The following is a 22,583-nucleotide window of genomic DNA, read 5'->3' as shown; positions in this document are numbered from 1 at the left end:
ATGATCATCTGCAAATGCTGTTAATATTCTTCTTACATCCAGCCTCTCTGAAATCATTGATCTGGGACATTCATCAAAACAGACAGTTGCTTTCTTCCAAAGAACAAATTAAATGAAATGCAAAATTTGTTTGGCCAAAGACATGGACAAAGGTGGAGTCAAACAAAAGCAATTAAAGAATAAAAAAGTACATTAGAAGCTCTCCCAAAAAAACAAAACAAAACCATTAGGAATGGCAGCAGATACTCAATGAGAAGAGGGATGCTCAGGCAGGATTAGTTCTGCCACTTCTAGAATGACATGAAGCAAGAATGGAAGGACAGAACAAATTCTCTGCATTCCTCTCATTAGCCAAACATATTTCCCGGTCCTATCACGTCAATAATCCCAGAACAAAGTGGGACAGCTGCAGGAGAAAGTGGAAACTCCAAGGCATCTTTCCCTGCTTTGAGAAGAGAGCTCTGGCAATGGACACAGCGTGGTGAAATGAAGGCTCTGCAGTCAGGACACGCCCCCCATAAAGGCATGGATGGGGAAAGGGCCTTTCCTGAAGGATGAAGTGGAGGCTGGAGCTGTTTACAATGACATTCGATTGTTTCACTTGTGTGCTGCCCAGACATCCTTGAAAATTTACAGCTGGCAATTTCCTGTGGATGCCTCATTCCTTTCACTGCAGCCTCACTCAACACCTGCCTTCTCTCTGCCTTATTTCCCCAGCTCTATTCTATTCTCTTCCCTGGTCTTTCTATTTACAAGTCTTGATTCACCAGTCAAGAAATTATGACACCAACTTGATATTTTTCTCTTATTTGTATGCCTCCTCCCTGTATCAGAACCTCAGCTTTCCCAGATGCACAACCCCTAATGCTGGCACACCACCCAAGAGAATCATTCTGGTTCTGAAAAACCAAATTGGCCACACCTAAAGGAGTGCTAAAGCAAATTTACAGCAAGAGTGTCCAAATACAAACAAAAAAGCTTAAAGAGTAAAAACCACTGCATGAAAGGTAAAAGGAAGAGCTCTCTAACTTTAGGGTGAAAGTTAATAAGCACTGTTGGCCTATTCACATAACCTTTATTTTGTGACACTCTCAGACCTTGGTGGCCCATCCCATCACCCCCAAACAGTGTGTGCAGGGATTGGACAAGCATTCAAAATATATTAACCCCACAAATCGTGGGACCCTTGTGAAGAACAAATAGACCACAAAAAGCTGAGTTATTTAATTCTGCCCATACCTACTCCCTCCTTTGGTTTGTGCTACTAGGTCTCCCCTCGCCCATTTTTTTTTTCCAGGCTAAAGAAGCCCAGCTCCCTCAGCCCCTTCTCCACCTTGAAGATGGGCTCTAGTGGACTTGCACAGGGTTTTCCACATCTTTCTTGTAGTGATGGACCAAAATCCAGGCATGGTGTGCCAGATGCAGCTGCTGAGTGACCAGCAGAGAGAAAGGATCCCTTCACTTGCCGTCCTAGTTATGCTTCTTTTGATCCAGCCCAGTGTGCAGTTATCTTTTATCACTGCCAGGCCACACTGCTGACCTGAAACCCAAGCAAATGTTCCTATTGATTCCAGCAAGGCCAAAATACCAGACTGAACATCTAATAAAGGAGCCATCAGACAGGGAACTGTGGCAATGAAACAGCAAGCACAAAGCTTACAACAACTCCTGATAGCATGTGTGGGAGAAAAGTTGTGATAATCAGATACACACACCCTGCTAAAGCAGCTACTTCTACTGATTGCCCCCAGATTCTGAACCACTCTTCATTCTGAACCAGCTCCTTGCAGAAGGGAGATGGGAAGAGTTCAGCTTTTCCAGAGCACAGCTTGCAGGAAGATAGGAAGGCTATTTCTAAAAAAAATAAAGTGTTATTTGAGGTAACAGTGATGAGGCAGGACAGGAACTCTCCCCTACTCAAGCACAGGATTTAACAAACAAACTGGCAGAGTCAACTCCTGCTGTGTTTGTTGCTCCTGCAATTTATTAAAACCACATTGCAATCTGGGGCATTACCAACACCTGACGAAATTGTGAAGCTGCATCAACTCCCAAAACAGTTAACATTCATCTAACAAAATGATTTAATGATTTAAACATTTGTCTCTTACATACATATACACACAAAGAAAATAGAACTGAACCTTCTGCACAAGCAGGAGTTAAAAGAACCTACTTTTTGGTCTCTTACATCAGTTTGTTTTGAACACCAGAGCTAGCCAGAACATCAAAACACACACAGGAACTGTTTATTCTAAGTGCTAGAGTTACAGCCCTGCTTTTAACCCACCAACAGCTTGCTGTGCCTGTCCCTTCTGCTGTAATCACTTTCAAATTCAATCCCAGCAGCTCCAGTGCTATCTTCAATTACAGTCACTCTGCAAAGGCCAACCCACCAGAGCAAGACAAACAAGCTGAATTAAACAAAGCGCTGTTACCACCCTGACACAGATGTTAACAGGATGCAGTTCCTTTTAGGCATGATAAAAAATAAAAGAGACCATTCACATTCCACCTCTTCAAGCCTTAAAATGCTACAGGAATTTTCCCAAGAAACTTAACTGAGGAATTATGTGCAGCAGTGCATCACATTAAGCCAGTATTACATCACACAGGATCTGATTTGGCACTGCACTGTCTTGCATCCTCTGAGATTCTGCCCAAAACACAAATGTGTATTTGAATACAAGATTTCCCCAGCTGTCCTAGAAACAAAGTAAAGAAACCACATAACACACACCCACAAAATGAAGACTGGGGAACTGGAATGCCCCACAGAATTGGTCAGGCAATCAGAACACTGTAAGTATGTGTAATTGTGTTTATTTATTCAAGTCGGTTATGGTTTTCATTGCACTGGCAATCTTTTGGGGATGATTACAGATGCCTAACTTTAAACTGTTGCATTCCACAGAAGGTATGGATTTAAAAAAAATCATACAGAAAAAATACAGGTTTTGAGCCCCATCCAGCAGCTATATGGCTGAGCACACACTATCTGTAAAGTTAAAAAGTCAACAAACGCTTCAAAAACACAGTTAAGTGTCCTTCTTATGACTTATTAGCACCAGCACAGCACCTGCCTGCTAGATACAAACATCACACCAGCGGTAATTTAATCACTACCCCTAAGCAGTCTACACACCACAAAACACTATTTTTTTTCCTTTTAAAACTGTGCAAAAATGCTTAAGCATCCCTGCCACACTCCCAGCCATAGCACAGATGAACACCACCTCAACAAAGCTATAGAGAAAGTTTCCTTTGGAAGCCAGCCAGAGGGCATTCCACAAATCAAAAGTATCACTTCTATTACAAGTTTCACTGACCACTGTAATGCCATGTCAAAAACAAAGTAACTGCTTCAAGTGAAGTGATGAAAAAGAAAGTTTGTTCCTAGGAGGGTATTTAAACACTTCCTAATAAGTAGCCTCCTCACAGAGTATTAAGTTTCTACAGCTACGGCTTTTTCAAACAAGGAGGTAAGACTGAAGAAATGCATACGTAGGTACAGAGTACGTTCCGTGGTAGCAGCTTTTCCACGTGAAAGGTGGCAAGCACATTCTCTGCTTCTGCAGCGATGAGAGGACAAACCGCAGTCCGCTGAGTTTGTGCCTCCACAGAAAAGCCCCAAGATCACCCCTGTTCCCGTCTGGTCACCTAACACGCCTCACGCAGCCCGAGAGTTGGATAAATCTAAAGCCAGCCTTGCCCGAAGCACACTTCGGAGGGCAGCTGGACACCCCATGGACAGAGGCATCCTAGAGAAGGGGACACACCCCTCACTTGCAATCTGCACAGGCTTTGGTGGAGGGCACAGGACTGCTGGGGTTAGGGACGGAAAGCACCCACCGAGGGCTGGTGCTCCTGCTGCTCACAGAGCCCACTCTACAGCTGCGATACTGCACTCCCTTCCGGAGAGACCTGTGGAGTAATGCTCGCCATTGCCACACCGCCCCCACACAGGGGGTGCCCCATCTCCTCGCTACACTCCCTCGGAAACAGCGCTTTAGCACAAACGGGGTGGTGCTGGAACCCCTTCCCCTCATGGGCCAGTTCCACGAACCTCCTCCGCTCCCGGCTCAGCATCCCTGAGTCCTTTCACCTGAGCAGAACCCCGCGAACTCCTTCACTCAAACCCTTTTAGCTCACTGAGGAAAGCCCCCCGAATCCCTTAACTCCAGTAAGCAGAGGCCCCCAAACCCCTTATTCTCACGCGGATCAGCTCCTCCGAGCCCCTTCCCCTCACGGACCGCCCGCCCCGCTCCGCTCCCGCCATTACACCTCGGGCACGCGCCCGGGGGCGCCCAACGGCCGCGTTTTTCCCGCCCCCTCCCGCCGCAGCCCCGAATGCCGCGCTCAGGCGCGCGCATCACGCCGCCACCGCCGCCAGCCAATGAGAACGCGGCCAGGCTTGCGCCCGCGCTTTGCGAGCATAGGGGCGTGGCCTGTTTGAGTGACAGCGCTGCTCGGCCTATCGGAGAGCGGCTGCCCCCCCTTAGCGCGCAAAGCGCTGCTGGAGAGGGGGCGGGTCCCCTCTGTTCACCCCCCCCCGCCGCCGCTCGCTCCCTCCGCCCATCCGAGCTGCGCAGCGGATTGATAACTCTTCCGACCAATCAGCGTGGCGGCTGCCTTCGCGGCGGCACATCCCGGAACCAATGGGAGCGGCGGATGGGCGGGGCCCCCGAGGTTTCCAAACGCTCCGCGGCGCCATGGGCTGAAAACTAAACCGAGATGGAATCTCCCAGTCTGAACCGGTTTGAGCCGGTTCCGAGCCTGTGGCATTAGGAGGGGGAGACGCGCCGCGCTCAGTCCCCATCGCCGCCGCCGCGTGTGTGACCTGCTCGTAGGGGACTCGCAGCTGAGGGGGCGAAGTTTAGTGCGAGCCGCGGGGGGGGCGGCGGGAATGGGGGCGAACTGAGCGCCGGGCGGGGAGGGCGGCAGCCGCAGGGGCAGCGAGAGCCGGCGGGGCCGGGCCTGGGCGGCGCGGGAGGCGCAGCCGGGTAGATCCCCCCGCACCAGCGAGGCCGGAGCGCCGCGCCGGCCGCTTTCCCGGGGCTGAGGGGAAGGCGCGGAGCCGAGCGCGGAGCCCCGGGGGCCGCTGCGGGCGCCTGGTGCAGCCAGGCCGGGCACGCTGCGAGGGGAGGAGTGGCGCCACTAACCCCGACCCACCACCGAGGAGGGAGCGCTCGCCTTCCCCCCCACCTCCTGCCGTGGTGGTTTTTTTCCCTCCTTCCGTGCTGATTTTTTTTACCCCCCTTCCGTGTTTTTTTTTTTTTTACTCTTTTTGGGAGGGGGTTATTTTTGGTGGTCTTTTTTTATTTTCCTTTTTTTTTTCTCGTGGCGTGTGGTGGTTAGAAACTTGGCTCGCCCGCTCCTACTTTCTGAAGGAAGAGGCTGTGAGAAACCCCTAGGTAAGCGAGGGTTGCGGGGGGGTCGCGATGGGCAGCACGGAGGGGGCAGAGGGGGGTATTTTGGAGGGCAGAACGGGGGGATGTGCCCGTGCAGGGGGCGCAGAGCCTGGCCTTTGCTAGGAGGGATGCGATGGACCCCGTGGAGAAGCCCTGAGGGGCGGGGGTGCGCTTGGAGGGGGTTTGGGGTACGAGCATCCCCGGCCTGGCCGGGCGCAGCCACGGATGCTGCGGGGGATGCTCCTCGTTAGGAGGGGCCCAGGCTGGCTGGGATCGGGTACGGGCAAATCCGGCAACATAATCTGTAAATTATTAGGAGTGGAAGTTTCCAGAAATATTTTTTTGTGTGTGTGTGTCTGTGCAGCAGTATTGAAACGTCCGCCTGGATCACGTGGGGAGCCCTGTATAGAGCGCAGGGCTGGAGCCCAGGGGAGGAGGAGGAGGAGGGAGGGGCTGCGGGGCCACGGCGCTCCGCAGGGCCCCGGCCCGCCCGACCCACCGCCCGGGCCCGTTCCCCGCCGGGAACCGCGGCCCTGCCGGCCCGAGCCGGAGCCGCAGGGGCTGCCCGAGAGCCCGGGCGCTGCCCGCCCGCCCGGGCGCTGCGGCAGGAGACGGGGAAGGGCCGTCGCGCTGGGTGGGTGTGAGTTATTTCCAGCCGAAAATGAACGCTCCGAGGTGTCGGGCAGATGTTACTTAATCCGTCTCGTCCTTCTCCTTCACGTGTGTGTGAGGAAGGGAAGGGGCGGTTTCGTTGCCATTGCTGGTGTGTGGAGTGTGATGCGAACGCGTTTGTCGTGCGCTGCGTTTGGGAGCCACTCACCCCTCCTGGGTGGGATTTACAAGTGATGCAGCTAATTCCTTGGAAGAGGGAGGCAGTGCATTTGCATTGCGTGCTTAGAAATGGAACACAGTGACTCTCTCAGGGTGGGTTTGTTTTTTATTTTAGTCGCTGCCCCCAGTGAGCTTTAATTATCTGGGTTAAAGGTGCTGTAGGATTCATGGTAAATGCTCAGCATTTCTTACTGTTAAGTGCCTGCTGTTATTCCTGTGCGCTACTTGCCAAAATGAATCGGGTCTACCACAACAAGCTAACTGTTGTGTTAAAGGTCCAGGGTCATCGAGAGTTGGGATAACTGTGTAAACATTGCTGTAAATGCAGTTCTTTTGACCTTCGGTAGATGTCACATTCTTGCTATGTTGTAGTTCAGATTTTTTTGCTGGTTTGGTTTTTATTTTAATTTTTTTAAACTTTTTCTCTTTTGTTTCTGGTTGCCCATTTATTGAAGGACTGAACAGTGGTGGTTCTTGGAGCTTAAACCTGTTCTGGAATTCAGGCATGAGGGGGGAGGGAAAAGTGTAGGAGTATAGTAAATCAGAGATTATGAGCTTCATGTGGGTCCAGGGTTAGGAGTGGGAGATGGAGCCGGTTGCAGGTGGTGGTGGCCAAGGCCGCCATTTCTGTGTTTCGGCTGCCGAAGTAGGTAGGTCATTTCGAAGATAATGCTGGGAGTGGCGAAGGGCCCTATTCAGAACATTTCCTTTCTGCGTCCATGTGTTGAATAACTTCTCTCGGTCACGCTGCTCCTCCTCGCCGCTCTCGGGGCGGCCTGAAAACCACCGCAAGAGGCTCAGGTTTGAAATGAATGGCCCTACCTGAGGAGCGATTGGCTCACGGCGTTTATTGTAGTTGGGAAACCGCTCTCCGGGCTCACGGCTCAGCCGGGGAGGCCAGATGTGGACAAAAAGGGGCGTGCCTGGGAGCACGAGTGGCTGGGCGAGCATGAACTGCTCCCAGCCTCTCCATGGGGGCAGTTTCCTTCTAGTGCTGCTGCTCACTGCCCCTCGTTTGCCAGGTGACATTTTCAGCGTCCTCCTGAGCCTAAAGAATGAAATGAAGAACGAAGTCAACCTTTTCTGCTGCTGTGTTTCTCATTCCCAAACCTAACATCGCAATTTTGAAAACAGTAGGAGTCGAAGGAGGGAAGAATAGACATGGAATGTTAATTTTAATTTATTTTGTTCTCTACTTAGTGTTTATTTTCTCCTGGTTTTGCAGGTAATGTTTTAAAAAGACTTGACTGGATGTTAAGATGAAGCCCTTAAAATGGTTGTGTTAGTGTAGTAATACTGAGTTTTCTACTTAAAAATCCAATTAGAATATTTGGGTTTGAACCTATTCTTATATTTAGAAGTAAAAGAAATTACTTGACACTACTTGCATATACACATTTCTAAACAAGAGATTTCCCTTGTCTGGATGTTGCTGTAAAACTTTCACTTAATTAGTAATTACTCGGGTTGAGGCACAGGTTTGTCTTGCTCCTTTTGAGGATGACTGAAATACATAAAGCATAAAACAAAGTCTTCCTTACACATGGAGTTATTTAGTAAGAGCAAATGTGACTTTATGGGGTGTGTTCCTGGAAAAGTTTCAGAATGTATCTTTCTGAGTATGCAGATAGCTCTGGTGTAACTTTTTTGATTGATCTTGCACTTGCCCGACTTCTGGCTGTTTAAGTGAGCATTTTTATGTGAGATTTGTAGGTTTACAGGGTTTGAAAAGGACAGCGAGTGGCACAGAGGTGCTGTAGATGGCAGGATGGGAATATGTGTTAGAGTTGCCATTTTCTGTGAGAACAGAGCAATAAACTTGATTAGGTGTTTCCAGCGTATGGGAGGGAGGGAGGATAGTGTGGAGTATAACTTACCATCAAAATTTCTGTGGCTTCTAGTTTGTTTTCCTGCTTTTCGCAAATGTCTTTATCTTGCACCAGTCTCTGGGTGGTAAAGAATCTTACGTGCACACCCCACCTGACTCCCTTTGCATAATATCAAGGCTGCTCTATCTAGGACAAAGAGTTAATGCATGTGTCCCTGGGTTTAGGGGACCTGAAACCTCCAGTAGAATTCCATTTCAGTTTGGAGTGATCTCACGTGGCACCCAGAGTAACCTGCTGATTGAACAGTGCCTTTGCCTCATGTTCTCAAAGTGCCTTCAGTCAGATTAGTTTCAGTGGTAGTTTTTTTGACTTGGATGTGGTTAACTTGTAAGGTGGTTTTCTCTTTTTCCCCAGCTATTTGAAAAATGCCCTGTGGCTAATTTCTTACTCTGCTTGTAGATCACGTTTCACCTCCATACCCAAATGTTTAAAAGCTTTTGGAACTGGATCTTCTGAGTGTGCATGTTGGCCTTGGGAACTCGATACTGTGCTGAGATTGCCCGTGTGGGTTTTGGTTGTAGTGACACAAGGCTTTTCGACCAGCAAACACGTAGGGGTTGATACCTGCTCTGAAATAAGCCCCAGGGTGCTGGTGACACAGCCCATTCTCTAGTCAGACTTTTATTATGTGTTTTACCTGTTGAAGATCTTGAGAGTGGAGGTCGGGTAGTGGTGGGTGAATTTTCAGCGGGGGGGAAAAAGAAAAGTTTGTCCTGGTATGTGCCCCACAAACAAAGCAGTGTTATCTATTACTGCTAACATAAGCATCTTGTTTCAATGAGATAAATGAGCTAAGTTGAAGCACTTGCTTTGCAGCTGCATCTGAGAATAATTTCTTACTAATTGATCAATTTTTAAAAATTTTATTTTGCAGTAATCTATGCCAGCAATTATGACAATGTTAGCAGACCATGCAGCTCGTCAGCTGCTGGATTTTAACCAGAAACTGGATATCAATCTCTTGGACAATGTGGTGAACTGCTTGTACCATGGAGAAGGTGCACAGGTAAGGTGGACTTGGAACATATATTTGTTAAACATGTTTAACCTTACAGCAAATCAACGGAGCAAAATCAATTCACTTCTGTAACAATTAGTAATATTAGTGAATTTCCTGAGCTAGTGACTGGAGTATGACTGGCAGTCACATGAAATGTGAATTCACGTTGAAATGACACTTGGAGAAGTGTTTATTTGGTGCATGTTCATTTCTAGCTTGCCTTCTGATGTTCAGAATTATTAGCAAATATGATTTGGTAATGACACTTGGTGCAGCTCACCTTTTCTGACTTAGTTTTTCAGGAAGGTCTGAGCTACCTATTACTTATCATGGACAGGATTGTGAAGCCATAGATGTAATGTTCATTACAGTGAAAAATTGTATTTAAAAGAAAAATCTTGGTGCTATTACTGTGTTTGTATTTATAAGGAAGCATGTCATGCATATTTAATGGAAGAGTTTGTTCCTTTCTTGTGTCTGGTCTTTTTTATTTCTTATTACAGTTTGCACGGGTTCTTCTTGCATTCTTTCCTTTGGACTTAGTGCAGATTGTGAAGTTCTAAGTTGAAATGGAAGGACTGCATTTGTGTGTTTGCATATATTGCCTTGAAAGTGAATCTTGTATTGCTTTTATCTATTTCTTGGAACTTCTTTGGAAACAAGACTTAAATGTTGAGAGCAAGTATTGCTTACAAAGGGTGTTGGCATGGTTCCTCTTCTGGCAGATTTTAATTGTTCAGGCTCAACAAATTGGGAGTTTCAGTGTCAGGCATCTCTTACTAAGATAGTCTTGCACAACAATAAGTGAATTAAATGGGACAAAGTAACTGATGCTCTTCTATTCTTTCCAGCTGTTAGAATAAACAATGATATACTTGCATATACTTGTTTTGTGTATTTCTGTAGGGGGGAAAAAAAAAGCTTTGTAAAGCTTACTAATGTGAATTCCAATAGGTTTTGAAACACCTTGTTTCAAAATAAAACACCTTGTTTCAAATACTTTGTTTTTTGAAATACTTGCATTTTGATGCAAGTAAATCCTAAATTCAAATAGTTGCTCGCTGTAGTTTTTTAAGTGCTTGAATGATAGAAGACTCTTTGTAGCTTTTTCCTTAAAAGTAGGGACATCTGGGGCACTTGTTTTGTGATCTTGCAAAACAGGTGATGCTTATAATGTTGTTTGGTTTGAAAAGAGTTGAAAAAGTTGGGAGGGTTTATAAGGAAAATAAAGGATTGACACTAAATACAATGATCAAATTGCCATTGTTCTGGCATTGTGAGAAGTTGCTTCATTTAAAACAGCTGTGAAGTCTCCAGTATTTAGAAAATCAATGCAATAAGATGCAAAAATTCAAGAGGTGGTGTTTAACTGGCAAAAGTGAATTATGATATAAACTTGTTTAAATAAATGTACTTTTATGTGTCACCTCAGTGAGACTTTGGTCAGCTATTTTAGCACCTTTCCAAACTGGAGATATTTCAGGGAGTCTGAGCTTTTCCCTCTTCCAGGAGGTTCAAAAATGCAGGAAAAAGTGGTTCTCAGTGGAGTCTGACAGCTCAAGTCCTCTACTAAAGGGTGACTGCATAATAGGAGTTGAGGAAACTAAATATTAAAATTGGGAGATTACCAGTGTTTTTCCTGGAATAGGTCAGGGTAATGTCAGGGTAAAACAGGTTTAGAATGGAACCTGAATGGCCTGTGCTGAACTTGCTTTCAGATTCACCTGCCTCCTCCTTCTGCTTAGTTCTTATCTCTGCTTGCAAAACTGTTATCTGCTGATCTATATTAGGCAAGAAAGAAGCTATTTTCTGTCCTGGAGATTTAATTTTTTTTCTCTTTTTTGGATATACTTTTCTGAAAAGAAAGAATGTCCCCACTCCAAGTGCAACACATGACTAAGGAGATTTTGTGCAACTCATAAATTTACCTGGATACCGGAGATGATAAATTTATCATCTCAGCCTCTTAATTCCATTGATCTGTTAGATCTTCGCACATCCAGAAAGATTATTTGCAAATTTCTTTTTGGTACCAGTGACACCGTGAGGCTTTGTTTTATTACTAAAACCATTATGACTAAATTTATACTGTTTATGAAACTACAGGGTTTATACTGTTTATGAAACTACAGGATGTCCAGAAAAGGGGTTAGTGGAGATGAGAGCAAACCTTTCAGCATTGGGAGAAGGATATGGACTGTGTATTCTGTTAGTGTTGAAATTTGATCCTGGGATATGTCACCAGTACTAGAAGCAAACAGGAGGCCAATATAGAAACACTTTCAAATTGAACCTGGGAGTAATGCAGCTATTCCTTCCCTTTTAAAACTAAACTGGATTAAAAGTGCTGGTTTTTCTGCTTGTTTTTAACTCTGATGTCACACTGGAACAATAGGGGGGCTGTCTTGGTTGTGGTCTTAAACAGAGTATTTGTGTGGTACTTGTCCATATCAAATCTGCAGGAACTTGCTGGTCCAGTTGCTCCACTGTGCTCAATCATGTCAAGTAGGGGTGCAAGTAGTGTTGTACAGATAGTTTACACATCCTTGCCCTTTTCTGTTGGGATCTCCAATTTTATTTTGTAAATCACATGCTGAATTTGTCAGTTTCTTGTATTTTATAAATTCAGGGTCTTGATTGGGTTTCTGAGTTGCTGAAAATGCATGTTTTCTTACACCAGTTGCTGATTTGCTCAAGTATGTGCTTGGATGAGTCTAGAAAGCTGCATGGCTGTAGTAAGTTCTAACTGTTGAAGTTAATCCTAAAGCAAAGCTTTAACTGCATTGGAACTCTGTCGAATTTGCTTTAAGGTGCAGTGGAAGAGTGAACTAAGTTCTGTTGATTGTGTTGTAAAATGTCCACCTTGTTGGTAAGGCAGTGCCCGGTACTTGTAGGGGGTACAATTTGCAGCAGGATTTGTCAGTATGCAGCACTTTTGTAAATAACTGACATCACTTTGGCTCCCTAAAAATTCTTGAGGGCATCCAGGCTTTTGGAATAGGATGACTAAAATGAATTCAGCTATTTCAGTGTGTAATTGCTTTAGATGAGGTTTTGAAGAAACCACAGCATCCAGGACAGTAATTGATAATGTCAGTCTCCAAGGAAGAGCAAAGCATTAGCATGACCAGCTCCCTTCCTGCCACCAGTAGGTTTTTATTATGGTTTTGGAGGTTGGTAGGTACACCAAGGATCCCTCAGAAGTAGGGATTGGAGACCTCTAATGCTCTGCTCTGTGGTTCTTCAAAACAAAATCAGCAGTTCTGCCCCACAAAACAGCGTTCCTTAGAGCTGGCACTTTGTGTAAGTGTTTACACTGGAACTAGAAAGTTTGTGTGCCCTAGAATGAAGTTTTATCTAGACGAGTTAGTGGGAGTGGAGAGAACTTCCGTTTCTTGCTATGTTTTCCCCATTGTGTGTGCTGTTCTTGCATGTTTGCTGCTGGTCTGGATGAATCATTCAGGATGGAAGAGTAGAAGTGAGTAATTACTGTCCTGCCTCGATGGCCTTTTGGAGTTTGGTTGTTACTAAACTTCAGCTGTCACAGAAGGAGGCTTAAGGGACTTGTTGCTGCTGGTTGAGTTCTGCCTAACTCTTAGATAAGTAATTTAAATGGAGTGTTGCACATTTATGTCTTCAGTGACAGTATATAGCTTCTTAAATAACTTAATGCTAACATGTTTTTCAAATTAAATTTTCTTTCAGCAAAGAATGGCACAAGAAGTGTTGACTCACTTAAAAGAACATCCTGATGCGTGGACAAGAGTTGATACTATTTTGGAGTTCTCTCAGAACATGAATACCAAAGTAAGCAAATTAACTTTTATTAATTTGGTTTTCCTCTTACTTCCATTCATAAACTTTGAGGAAGGTATCTCATCTTTAGCCACAGACTTTCTTGATTCAAACCAATTTTTTTGATTGTCTTGTTTGCAAAGTTTGCTTTGAGCAAGAAATGTAAATGAAAAAAATATTCAGAACGCCTTTTACATTGCCAAGAATTTCTCCCTCCCCCCTTTTTTTTTTTGAGGACGAGCTAATTTGGATACACAGAATTTTTTTCAAGGCACATGCAAGCATTATGCCAGTGCCCAAGATTGGTATTGTGTCTATAAATCTGAGTAATGAAAAATCTCCTAGAGCCACATTTTGTCCTTGGGTAGGTGCTTGGCTTTGTATGATCATAATGAAAGCCATGTGCATCTAACTGAGGAGAAAATTTGTCCCTAGGTGTGTTGAAGACAACTCAAACCTTATTAGGCCAAGGTTTGAACAATCAATAAAGGTTAAGTGCCCCAAAGTTTGTAGCACATCAGTTCTTTGCTACTATGCACAGCACATTTGCTTTGTCCTGCTGTTGGAAATCCATCCATCATGGTAGAGGCTAAAATGGGCAGCACTCAGGGCCTTTTCTGCAATTTGAAATGCTTTACCTAAGACTTGTGAAGTTTAAGCCAAAAAGATGATCAAAATGTGTTTTCACTGTCTTAAGTTTGATTATTATCTCAAATAGCTGACATGCATGTTTTTGTGCTGGATACACACTGTGTTCAAACAGGAAAAAAATTGTGTTTGGATGGTTTCTGAAATCATGTGGTATTCATGAAGCAGTTCATTTTTTTTTTCATTGCTCTCTGAAGTTGAGGGGAAAACAGTTTAAAGAACTTCCTCAAAGTAACACCTTTAAGCACCTTTAAGTAACAGTGTTTGCCTGTTTGCTTGCCTGGTAAACTTTGCTTTTTATACTGACAGACATTACTAATGTTTAAGTTGATTTATCAACAGTATTTTTAAAAACTCAAATTTGTCTTGTGAAAAATGAGATGATTAGAGGAACAGAAAGAAAGCAACAGGTAAAGAATTCTTCAATTTACATAAATTGCAAATGATTTGGTGCTAAATTTATGCACTATGACATTTGGCTTTTATGCAATCATATTTTTTCTTTAATTAAAGCTGTTAACACTACCTGATATTAATCATAATGTTCCATTATGTTGATTGCTTGTAATAGGAAGAAAAGGGGTGTCTTCCTGTGCAACTGACACAGCTAGGCTTTGACGGCAGGCCTCCACAAGGTCTACCCTTTTGATTCCCTTTAACTGAATTCTGTTCATCAATTGTTTTTTGTTTCTTGGGAGGTGGGAGGGAAAGGGATTCGGTGCATAAAATAAGTAATAAGGGTGCCATGGAAATTTCTACCATAGGGATCATTTCATGCCTTTTTTTTTTTTTTTTTGAGTCTTTTGCTGTTGCCTGTCCCTCATCTTCATAACTGAGCAGTGAACTAGTGGTAGATAATTAGCAATGAGCAAACCAAGAGCAAATTAGTTTTTGAAGTGCTTCTGTCTCACAAAAAGTTAAAATGTGTTCCCGTGTGCTGTTGCACTAGTTGAAGTTGATTAAACAGGCAGATATTTGTAATTAGCACCAGTGACTTTTTGAGACTGGTGCTTCTGATTTTCAGAGAAATAATAGTAGTTAGAATCATCAAATGAAACGAAGCAAAGACCCCTGAAAGTCTTTTATAGGATGCTGGGGCTGATGGAGCCCTTCCAGTGTGGTGTGGCAAGAAGGATGTGCAGGTGAGGGTTGTACACAGTGATTTTGCAGCTGCTGCTGTTCAGTGTCACGTGTGGTAGGGAAAAGGAGTATTTTTGGGACTGAGGAAGAAGTGGACAAGGCACTGCAGAGGGCAGAACTGAAGTCACAAAAGAGTGAGTGGAAACCTTTGCAGCATGAACAGCTTAAAGCCCATGAACCCACATGAGATGTTGGAGCAGGTAATGAGGGATAGGTGTGGCAGATTGCTACAGGTGTCTGTCCTTTTCTTTTACTCCAGGAAACTCTCAGTGAGGGAAAAACCCCCTGAAGAGGAGGTCTGTCCTTAGTTTGTTATTAGGTTTTTCAGTTGAGTTTCATTTGGTCATCTAGTGTTTATTTGAAAATGGAACTAGTCTTGCCGTTCTGGTGTAAAAGCTAAGTAAGTTCACTTGTGGACAAAACGAACATTTCTAGTTAGTTGATACCTGAAAAATTAATGTGTGTGCCTGTAGAACATAGAAATGTCACTAGAGTTTAGATGTGCTTCAGGAAAGTTAGCACTGTCTGATATAAATACTCAGACTGTCAACATTGTTAGAAGCTTTTGTAAGTATATTGTGTATCACGAGCCTGGGTCAGTTGCAGATGGTGTCTGTAAATTTACAGCAGTGGCTGAAATCCGTTCCTGTGGAGCATTTTGCTTAAGATGATTTTTGCACGTTTTCCTTCATCAAAATTCCCTTGATTTAGTTTAGCTTTTATGTCACATAATTAAATCAATCTACATGTTAAAATCTAGTTGTGAAGCTTTTGCTGCTGACCATGGAGGAGATAAAAATACCCTACCAACTTTCTGTGATTCATAATTTTTCTTGGTGCCCAAGGTTTTGGAAGGGGACAGAATATTTCGCAAATGCAGGATGTGCACCTGAAATCTCCTGGGAGCTAGAAACAGATAGGCAAAGGGATGAAGGTTATGTTAAGATGAGAACAGCGAAAGTGCTCTTCTAATACAATGTAGCTTGGGACTGTCTACATTGTGTTTTTTTAAAATTAACCTGAAGTCTCTATGATCCCTTTGGTCGAAATGCTAATGATCCTACTTTGTGTAACAACTAACCATTTTAAAGAGGAACTCTTATTCTCAGCCAAACTTGGAACTGTGAAAACTTGAGTTTACCTTTCAGGCATTGATTTTTTTTTTTTTCTTCCTAATTCACTGTAGATAAAGTAAATGCAAAACTCCTCATCCCCTTGTCTCTCCTGTCTATTCATGCTAATGGGGTTTTACATATTAAAGTTCTTTGGTTGTACCGTGACAAACTCCTTTCCCTGTTACTGTGAATTGGCAGTAGGGACAAATGGGCAGAGGAAATGGCCATTTGCAACATTAATGGTTTCGGGTAAGAACATAGGAAGGAATTCCTGAAAGGTAAAACGATTTCCAAGAGCTTATTCACATTTTTATTGTTCTTTGACTGAGCACAAAAGTTCATCTTTAAATAGTAGAAATAGCTGCTGTATTGGGGTGGGGATTGAAATAAAATAAACCTGTGGGTTGTCTTGCTGTTCCTAAAGTAACAAACACACCAGTGAAGTTTGGGAAGTACTTTCTCTAGAAAGTGCCAGTGTCAGGACATGTGATGCTAAGACAAGATTTCTTTTTTCCAGCTTTTAGAGGAACAGTAAGAAGCTTGAGACACAATCCAAGCTGCTAAATTATTTTAGGAGCCTGGTTGTGTTAATACTCAAACTTAGGAGCAGTCATTTGTGATACAAATTCATATCTGGCTGCTACTTTTCCAGATAGCCAAAATTGTCTGCCAGAGGGCTTTTCATTATTGTTTTTTTTCCCCCTCCTGGTGTGAGCATGATCAAACAGCAGGACTTAGTATAGCCAAGAATAAGGCAAGAAAATACGATGCATGAAACCTCAGTAAATGGGTGAATAGGCATATATTTAATAAAATTGTTAGTTTAATAATCTTGAAGTTTTAGATGTTAAGTGTGAATGTCTGATTGAATGAGAGTCCTGCAAGTTAGTTAGTCCTGCAGTAATGTACTCACATTTTGTTCTTCTCCAATTTCAGTATTATGGACTGCAGATCTTGGAAAATGTGATAAAAACAAGATGGAAGATTCTTCCAAGGAACCAGTGCGAAGGTAGGGAGGGATTTTTGTCTCTTCTTCCTAACTTTGTGCATTAACATAGATTTAGGCTGCCGGTCTCTGAGTAACTTTCTGTCATGTGTTACGATATCTTGAATGACGAAACCACATCTTTCATTTTTGTGATAGTGGTCTCAGTGGGTTGGTGAGCAGCTGAAGTTCTGTAAATTTGTGGAAAGGGTGTGACTGATAGTTTTGAAACATCTGAAGTGAGCCCCTGGCATTGAGGTAGAGATTTTCATCCTCTGTGTTTAGCACAGGAGGTTTTGCTTTCTTCACCCTCTGAGAGCTGTGTGTGCAGCCCCAAGTAGACTCTGTGGCTCACTTGTTACCTTGTGTAGGTTTGTGTAATTATTTTGAGTTTGTAAGAAGTTACAATGATTTTAAAATAGAAACACAAGTAAATGCACTTTCTTACTTATTGGTGGTCACTCATTCTGTTGGGCAGGGAGGTACTGTGCACTTGGGTTTATTTCATGAGGTGTATAAACAGGCACAGATTGCTGTAATTGGTGCAGTCAGGGTAAGCCCCAGTCTCCCATCAATGCAAGGAAGCTGGAAGCCTTTAAATAAATCCTGTGTTTAGTTTATGGGTTTTCCCCTCCCCTGTAGCTGGCAATGTTGCTGACTTTTAGACACTGGCTGCAGTAAATGGAGGTACCCCTGTGGTGACAGGGTTGGTGCTTTTCACATGTCTGGCTGTCAAGCCATCACTACTTGGACTTCAAATCATTAAATGCAAGCACTTACAATTTTTGATGTTTAGTGGTGTCACTGTACTATACTTGGCTTTTTACTAAAAACTGGTCTTGGAACTAATTGAAAGTTCCAAATTTCTGTGTTCTGTCCTAAGTTTTTATTAACCATGCTCAGAGATGCTTTAAATTTTTCCTGCCAGTGCTTAGGTTCTGAAGCTGTATTAATTAAAACGGAATTTTAAGTGTTGATGAAAACAAATGCATACAGAGAGACTTTTGCAATTTTGTGCTTATTCCTCTTCTCAGCTTTCCCCTATCCCTTCCAGCTGTAGGTTGGCAAAGGGTAGCAGTCTTTGAAAGTAAAACTGAAAGTGAAGTAAGTTTCCATTCATTCTGCTGTTGGAGGTTTCTAGGAAACAGCTTCAGCTAAGGCTTGGACACAACTCTGCCCTTTTGAGAAACTAGAAGAGCCACCTTAGTTAGCTGAAATTAACTGTTCTTTGTGCTTTTAATTATTGGAGTATCCCAGCTGAGTAATATTTTGTTACATCCTTGACTATGAGAACTTAGTTTCAGCATTTTGAACTTTTTGTCCCAAAGTTTTTGGCTGTGGGAGCAGAGCAGAAGGAAAAGGAGTTAGGAGTATTGCCCAATGGTGAAGGGAGATGTAGAACAGATGTTACAGGGATGGACCTTACTCAATAGTTTGGAACTGAATAAGTGCCAAATACAGGATGTAATTTAGGAATTCAAAGCCTTAAAATTTATGCTCTTAATGCACAGGAGAGCTGAGAAACAGTGGTGCTGGGATGAGGTTGCTGCTGCCTGTGCTTTGGGTCATTTTATCTCTAACAGTGACAGTGCTTTTGGAGTGGTTCCTGTCATCTAAGAAGATGAAATAACTCCATATGTTACTAGCCAAAATAAAGTTATTGTCTGTGGTTGTGTTATCATCTTGAGGTATCCTATTCTTACTTTTTCTGACTTATATATCTATGAAAACTCCAGAGGAAATAAAAAAATACTTTAAACTGACAAAAGTGTGCTGTTTATTCAGCTTTTAAAACATTTTCTCTTTGACAGAGGCAAACTAAAATTGTGAAGTTGACTTTCATCCTGTTCGAGGGAAACTGGGTTAACTGGCTTTTACTTGTGTGGTAGAAGAGGAGCCAAATGTATTTTCTGTACCATGGTATTTTATCCAGCTTGGCCTCCGTGGTGTAGGAGGGAGAATCTGTTTCATTTTAATCCAGTTTGATCTGGTCTGTGGTAGTTGTTTTCTTGATTTTTTTATTTGGCTGGTGATACTGGCTGGTACAAAAGGGCTGCTCCAGAGCTCATTCAGGTGGCTTGATTTCCTGGGAGATAGTAAGGCTGGTTAAACTGAGGTTTCCTTGACTCCAGCCGTTCTTGGGTTGACAGGATTTTCCTGTTTGAAGTGTAACTGGTGGAATGTGTGTGCAGGAAACTGAAACTCATTGTGTGATGGAATGCTTAGTGACAAAGCAAAGCATGCAGGTTTCAAATCAGTTTTACCTTGTATCATAAGGTAAAAAATGTCTTCTGCATGTCTGCTTGGTTTCTGTAGTAAATACGGCTGACAAATCTTCCTGTTGGTTAGGAGGGAACTCAATGCATTTATGAGAAAAACACTGTTCCCCATTTTTAGCAACAGCAGTGCTTAAGAGTTAAAGTCGAGCAGATCTGAATTAAATGGTCAGTGAATAAAAAAGGGTTTGGAAACCACTTAACTGAAACTTGTGGTGAGAAATAAAGCAATGTTGTTAATGACAGAGCATGAACTATAACTTTTTTTACGGGGTTTTTGGTGTTTTTTTTTGTTTTTAACAAATTGTACATCAGAATGACTTGTTGGGCTGTGAGGTTAGCCAGAGGTTTGTTACTGCATCTTCTGTATGCCAGAGGGTTTCAGCTTCCAGCCTTGCATTTCAAATGCAAGGAGGAAAATGTTTTCTTCAGATGTCTTCTTTAGACTTAAAGCTCTGTTCTGAAGTTTTTCTTTTGTTTTAAAATAGCTTTTGGGTTTGAGCTTTTCTGGCCCTGCTGTCGTTTAACTTTTGTCAAATGGTTTTCTCTTCCTCAGGTGGTGGTGTTTGTGAGCCTTTTTGAAAAGTTCATTTTCATCTGCCTGTAATTTTAAAACAAGAATTGGGCAAAACAATCAATTTACCATTCTAAAATACTTACATGATGGCTTTTTGTTTTTCTTGATTTTTGATTTGCTTTTGGAGTTAGCAGTGGGAACCAGTTGGTTCTGTAGACAAAAGTGGAGTTTATGAGGCTCAGAAGGGGTAAGATGCAGTTAAATCAGAGGTCTGAGGTGTGTGTTCAGCCTTGAAACCTGTTTGGTCATAGCCCCCAGCAATGGTTAGCCTTGCTCTGGGTGATTTATAGTGGCTCTTCCACATACACAAATGATGTCATGTGCTTTTCATTGAAGCCTGGCTGGGGTGATGTATTCCAGAACATCCCAGGCAGTGCCGAACCTGGCTGATTGCCAGGGGATTGGGCCGTCATTCTCTAGGCAGAGTTCTTGGTTTATTGAGGTGTGATACTCAACTGCTTTAAACTCTGATATCCTTTAGAGTTGATTGTTTAATAACACTCAGAAAGGATGGCATTTGATTAAAGTGCTGTGGCCTCAAAAGGATTTTCTCTGGCAGTGTGAAAACCTGCCTGGAAAGAAAGGCTTTTTGGTCTTCAGTGCAGTGATACGTTTCATTAATCCTGCATTGTGAAATGAAATACTGTTCCCCTGAACAGAGCGAGCTTGTCTGGAGTGCTTGGAGCTGCAATGGATAAAACACTTCTTCATTATGAAACACAAATTGCTTGTACAACTTTTCTCATTCTGAAATGAAAAAGTGAAGTGTTCAGAGATATGCAGTTCAATGTTTTCCAGGAAGGTCCTGGAGTTGAGTGTAGAGCTTTTGATGCAGTGGGAGCTGCTGTAGAGGAGTTTTTTCTGTGCAGTGATGAGATACTTGAATGGAAATTCCTGGCTTGCTTCATGAGGAAGATGTTTCTTTGGTTCTGTGTAATGAAGAGGGAGTGAGCTACATGGCACTTCTGTGTCACTAAAAATAAGATGGTATTTTGACTACATTTTGGGACTAAATAGTTTAGTGTAAGTGTGTATGCATACAAACATCCCCAGAGGGGACAGCTCAGCTTTAGCATTTGAAATTCTAATTTTGATTGTGAAATAATGTTAATTTGCTGAGTTACATTGCCCACCTGATTCATTTGTGCCTATTATTCTTTAATACAAGCAGAGAATTTATTAATCTCAGTAAATTAGAGTGAGCTGGCATCTGCAGCACCAGCTAGACTAATTTTTGATGCTTGTTAAATGCTTGTGCTCTGTGGTAGCATAGAGGGCTGTGCTTGTGTGCCTTGAGGACAAGAAGTGGGTTTGCTGCAGGTGTGTGTTTGCTGGTTGTGTCCATGGTTATTCACCTGCCATACTGGGCTGTGACAGGAGCTCTGTGCTCGGGGTACAGAGTGTGCAGGAGAGGTAGTGGCTTCCTAGAGCACATCCAAAGGTTAAACTGTAGGGTATTTCCTTAAATCCAGGCAGCAGAAATTACTCATGTTGGATAATGTGATGTTCCTCACTGTTCCAGTTCCACTGTAAGCATGGCATAGTTTGGGTCACTTAGGAAAACAACTTTCCCTCCAGGAAAGGTTTCAGTTTTACTGCATGTTTGCCTCTATCGAGGAGCAACTTTCACAGAAGGATGACAATATCTGATGGACATCCAAGAATGCTCCAAAAAGGCCTCAAGTTCATGCCCTTGCCCTATCATCCTTTTATGGTACTTCGTACAAAATTACTGCTTGGGCTTAGCTTTGCAGAAAATTCCAGCAGCGGGGCTGGTCCAGGCCTTGGAGCACGGTCTGCTCCCTTTGTTTCTCCTGAGATCAGTGCAGTTGCAAGGTCAGATAATCTCTGAAGAACATTTTGTGTGTCCTGGGTGTTGTGGTTGGTGTGGCTTTTGTTTTGTTTTATTGGAAGGTCTGTTTTCCTGCCTTGTCTGTCCCTTCCTGCTTGGCTCAGTGAAGGGCCTGAACTTGGCACTTGTGCTGTTGGCTTCTTGTGCAGCTGCTTCTGTGATGGAAGGAGACCTTCTAGGCAGGGATTGCGGGGCTTGTGCGTGTCCTGTGCTTTCTTTTTAACCTAATACTTCCTTTTAAGTTCCCCAAACACACTGCTTTTAGCTTATCCCATGGATTGCTACCCCTGAGCAGTTTCTTGGACATGTTCTGCTGAAAAAGGGTAATGAGCTTCTGGGTTGATTTTTGTCAGAATATGAATTTGACATATAGTTGTTCTGCTGAAAATTATCTTTCCTATGGAATGATAAATAAATGTGTTATTAAATATGGAGCAGAAACCATAACACTTAAATTAAAAAAAGAAAAAGTAGAAAATGACATCTGAGCCAAAAAGAGCATTAGTGAATTGGATAACTGCTGCTTTTAGGGGATTAGGAATATGACTTTGTTCACTGGATGGATGACCTCAGGAGCCTGCAGTGTGATGTCTGAAAAGGAGCAAACTTTTTAGGTTGTTTTTTGAGCTGTGGTCACCATTTTTACTTTTATTTTTATTTTTTTTTAATGGAGAAACTGTGAAGCAGAGCAGCTGTTTTCCTCTACTGGTCTCAAGGCTGGATCGATGGCAGCACAGTATTCAAGTTGTTACTGAATAGCACAATGCCACTGATGTAGCAACATGGAAAATACCATGGATGTGCAGTTGAAACACCAAGAGCAAAATTAACTTTTAAATTCCTTTTTGAAATGTAAGGAGTTGCAACAGTGGGTTTCCCTCAGTGGTTTGGCAGATGGTTATAATAGTTTAGTTTCTGGCACTGCAAACCTATTTCCATACTATTTGGGGGGCTTTCATATCTCATTTGTGAATTATTGTAATACTTTAGCAAAGAGTGTGCTTTAGGTTTAAAACATCAGGCCAGGCCTGTGATGTCAGAGCAGTGCTTGGTAATAACTCTTA

The 22,583-nt window shown here is 43.1% G+C and overlaps 1 protein-coding gene across 4 annotated transcripts in view; it reads left to right on the top strand.

The window, feature by feature from the left end:
• Positions 1-4,716: 4,716 nt before the first annotated feature.
• Positions 4,717-22,583, top strand: part of XPO1 (exportin 1) — a 34,577-nt gene continuing 16,710 nt past the window's right edge. Inside the window, exons 1-5 of one of the 4 annotated variants that reach the window (XM_063391453.1) lie at positions 4,717-4,831; positions 5,359-5,414; positions 9,006-9,137; positions 12,837-12,938; positions 16,766-16,838. In XM_063391453.1, the coding sequence (XP_063247523.1) occupies positions 9,012-9,137; positions 12,837-12,938; positions 16,766-16,838 (301 nt within the window). In that variant the 5' untranslated portion in view covers positions 4,717-4,831; positions 5,359-5,414; positions 9,006-9,011. Of the gene's footprint in view, positions 4,847-4,894; positions 5,415-5,864; positions 6,046-9,005; positions 9,138-12,836; positions 12,939-16,765; positions 16,839-22,583 lie in introns of those variants that run through there. The other 3 variants (XM_063391454.1, XM_063391452.1, XM_063391455.1) reach the window with 3 other exon arrangements.

The sequence above is a fragment of the Prinia subflava genome, chromosome 2 (genome assembly GCF_021018805.1).
Source record: "Prinia subflava isolate CZ2003 ecotype Zambia chromosome 2, Cam_Psub_1.2, whole genome shotgun sequence".
In the NCBI taxonomy this organism is placed as follows: domain Eukaryota; kingdom Metazoa; phylum Chordata; class Aves; order Passeriformes; family Cisticolidae; genus Prinia; species Prinia subflava.
This window is presented reverse-complemented; position numbering and strand designations above follow the sequence as displayed.